This window comes from Cyprinodon variegatus, unplaced genomic scaffold (assembly GCF_000732505.1).
Source record: "Cyprinodon variegatus isolate N-32 unplaced genomic scaffold, C_variegatus-1.0 Scaffold308, whole genome shotgun sequence".
Taxonomy (NCBI): domain Eukaryota; kingdom Metazoa; phylum Chordata; class Actinopteri; order Cyprinodontiformes; family Cyprinodontidae; genus Cyprinodon; species Cyprinodon variegatus.
The window spans coordinates 327,167-329,320 of record NW_015150761.1 but is presented as its reverse complement, the minus strand read 5'-3'; the positions used below and the strand labels follow the sequence as shown (position 1 = coordinate 329,320).

General features: G+C 37.9%; 1 protein-coding gene across 1 annotated transcript in view; it reads right to left on the bottom strand.

The window, feature by feature from the left end:
• The window catches only part of sec24a (SEC24 homolog A, COPII coat complex component), a 22,091-nt gene extending 20,647 nt beyond the window's left edge, over nucleotides 1–1,444 (bottom strand). The window contains exon 1 of the mRNA XM_015384239.1: nucleotides 1,077–1,444. Coding sequence (XP_015239725.1) covers nucleotides 1,077–1,137 — 61 coding nt within the window. The 5' untranslated portion in view covers nucleotides 1,138–1,444. The remainder of the gene's footprint in view (nucleotides 1–1,076) is intronic.
• Between the last annotated feature and the right edge of the window lie 710 nt (nucleotides 1,445–2,154).

The following is a 2,154-nucleotide window of genomic DNA, read 5'->3' as shown; positions in this document are numbered from 1 at the left end:
CGCTCACACTGAGCCTGGTTCTGCTGGAGGTTTCTTCCTGTTAAAAGGGAGTTTTTCCTCTCCACTGTTGCTACAAGCATGCCTAGTGTGAGGAATCGCATCCCAGTCGATGAGTTGATGCAATCAAGTGGTTTTCCTTAGATAGAAAACTTTGAATCAATTTGACTGCATGATCTGGTGAACTGCAAAGTGCCTTGAGATGACATTTGTTGTGAATTGGCGCTATAGTAATAAACTGAATTGAATTGAATGCCTGAAGTCATGAGTGCAAGACAAGTTATTTACATGCGTCAATAAAGGCTGCAGGATACTTATATCTGCTCATACCAAGTGCAAGTAAATTGTTTCTCTTATGTTTTCAAGGAAAAGTGATTAAACTGTGCAAATGATATTTAACCAAAGCAGCGCAGCTTATTTTGGTTTGGGGAAATCACAGCTTTTAAATAATTTGGATCATTCCCAAAGTGCCACATGTACAGTGAAAGGAAAAACACTCACAGCTTGGTCCTGTTTAGCCCTCTAACACTGATGTCAGTCCAGCATAGCAAACAATTATTCTGGTACATTAATTTGAGTTTCGTTATCCTTTAGTCAACAGTGAAAAAAAATCACTTTCAAAGACATTTGATGTGAATCTTTTACTTGTTTTCCTTAACGTATGAAAACATTTTAACTTATTTAAAACTTTTTTTCTTCTAGATAATAAATCTACTACAGGCTTACTTTGCATGTAATTAGATCAACTACTGATTTGCCTAGGATACCATGTTGAGTCTGATAACCACCCAGTGCTTTCGTAATGTTATGCCAATTGTGATTTAAAAAACAAAACTAAAGCCAACTCCCTTTAGAAATATTTACCTAAACATACACTTTGGTTTGTGTAACATGAAGCCCATCTTAATAATCATTAAAACAGCTAAAAAGAGTCGAGATTAACCAACGGTTAACCTGACAGCTCATCTTTACCTAGTAAAGCCAGCTAACGGTTAGCCTCCTGACTTCAGCTAACCAGCGTTAGCTCATATGCTACATCGAAACCAACAGTCTTCACACAGGTTTAAGAAGTTGCTCACCATTCGTGTAGGTCTGTGCCGTCCCAGTTCCATTCTGGGAGTTGAACCCGGCGGTTGACATGTTGAAACAGACACCAGAATCTAATTTGGAGGTTCTCGTTTGACTGCCCTGGAAGCTAGCTGACTAGCTCTGACCGTCGCGGAGTAACACTCAAACCTGTGGCTTTGGCGGTGTAGCTCCAAGTAAGTGGTAAAGTCCAAAGCTGAAATCTTCTGTTTACTTTAAATGTCTTGATTGGACGGTTGTTTGCCCTCACAAAGCCATGATTTGTACTCTAGACCCGGTTCGACAACCCACAGGTTAGTGTACGAAGGGCCTGCTGAGAGTAATCTTCTCCCCTTTCACCGGAAGTTGGGATCACCCAGCAGGATCAACGTAAAAAATGGTTGGGCATGCGCAGTATGTACACGTGGCATTTCCTCCTGTGCTCATGATTTTTCCAGAGTACCAGAAACAAGACAAGGGAAACAAGGGATGCACAGAAACTGGGAGGTGACAAAAATCCTCCACCTGTATGGAGCCAGAAAATGTTTCTAGTTAGCCTTTAAATTATAAAGCCAATTTATAGAAAATCTGACCTTTATGTATCCAAAGCAGTTTTTCCTGTCGAAGAACAATAATAATTCATCCTTCTTTTTTCCCCAGAAATGATACACTTTAAAGAGGGTTAGAAGCTAAGCCAATTTTTTTTAAAAGGTCGAAGTAACTAATCCAATATAGCAGATATAAATGTATAGCTGGGATATAATATAATATCATGATATATATATATATATTTCTGTTCAATTACAATCAATTACATAGACTTACACAGTCTTTTTCTAGACAAACATGAAAACATAGATAGATAGACAGACAGATGAATGATAGATAGATGATAGATATATAGACAGACAGACAGATGAATGATAGATGATAGATATATAGACAGACAGATCGATCGATAGATAGATGATAGATATATAGACAGACAGACAGATGAATGATAGATGATAGATATATAGACAGACAGATCGATCGATAGATAGATGATAGATATATAGACAGACAGACAGATGAATGATAGATGATAGATAT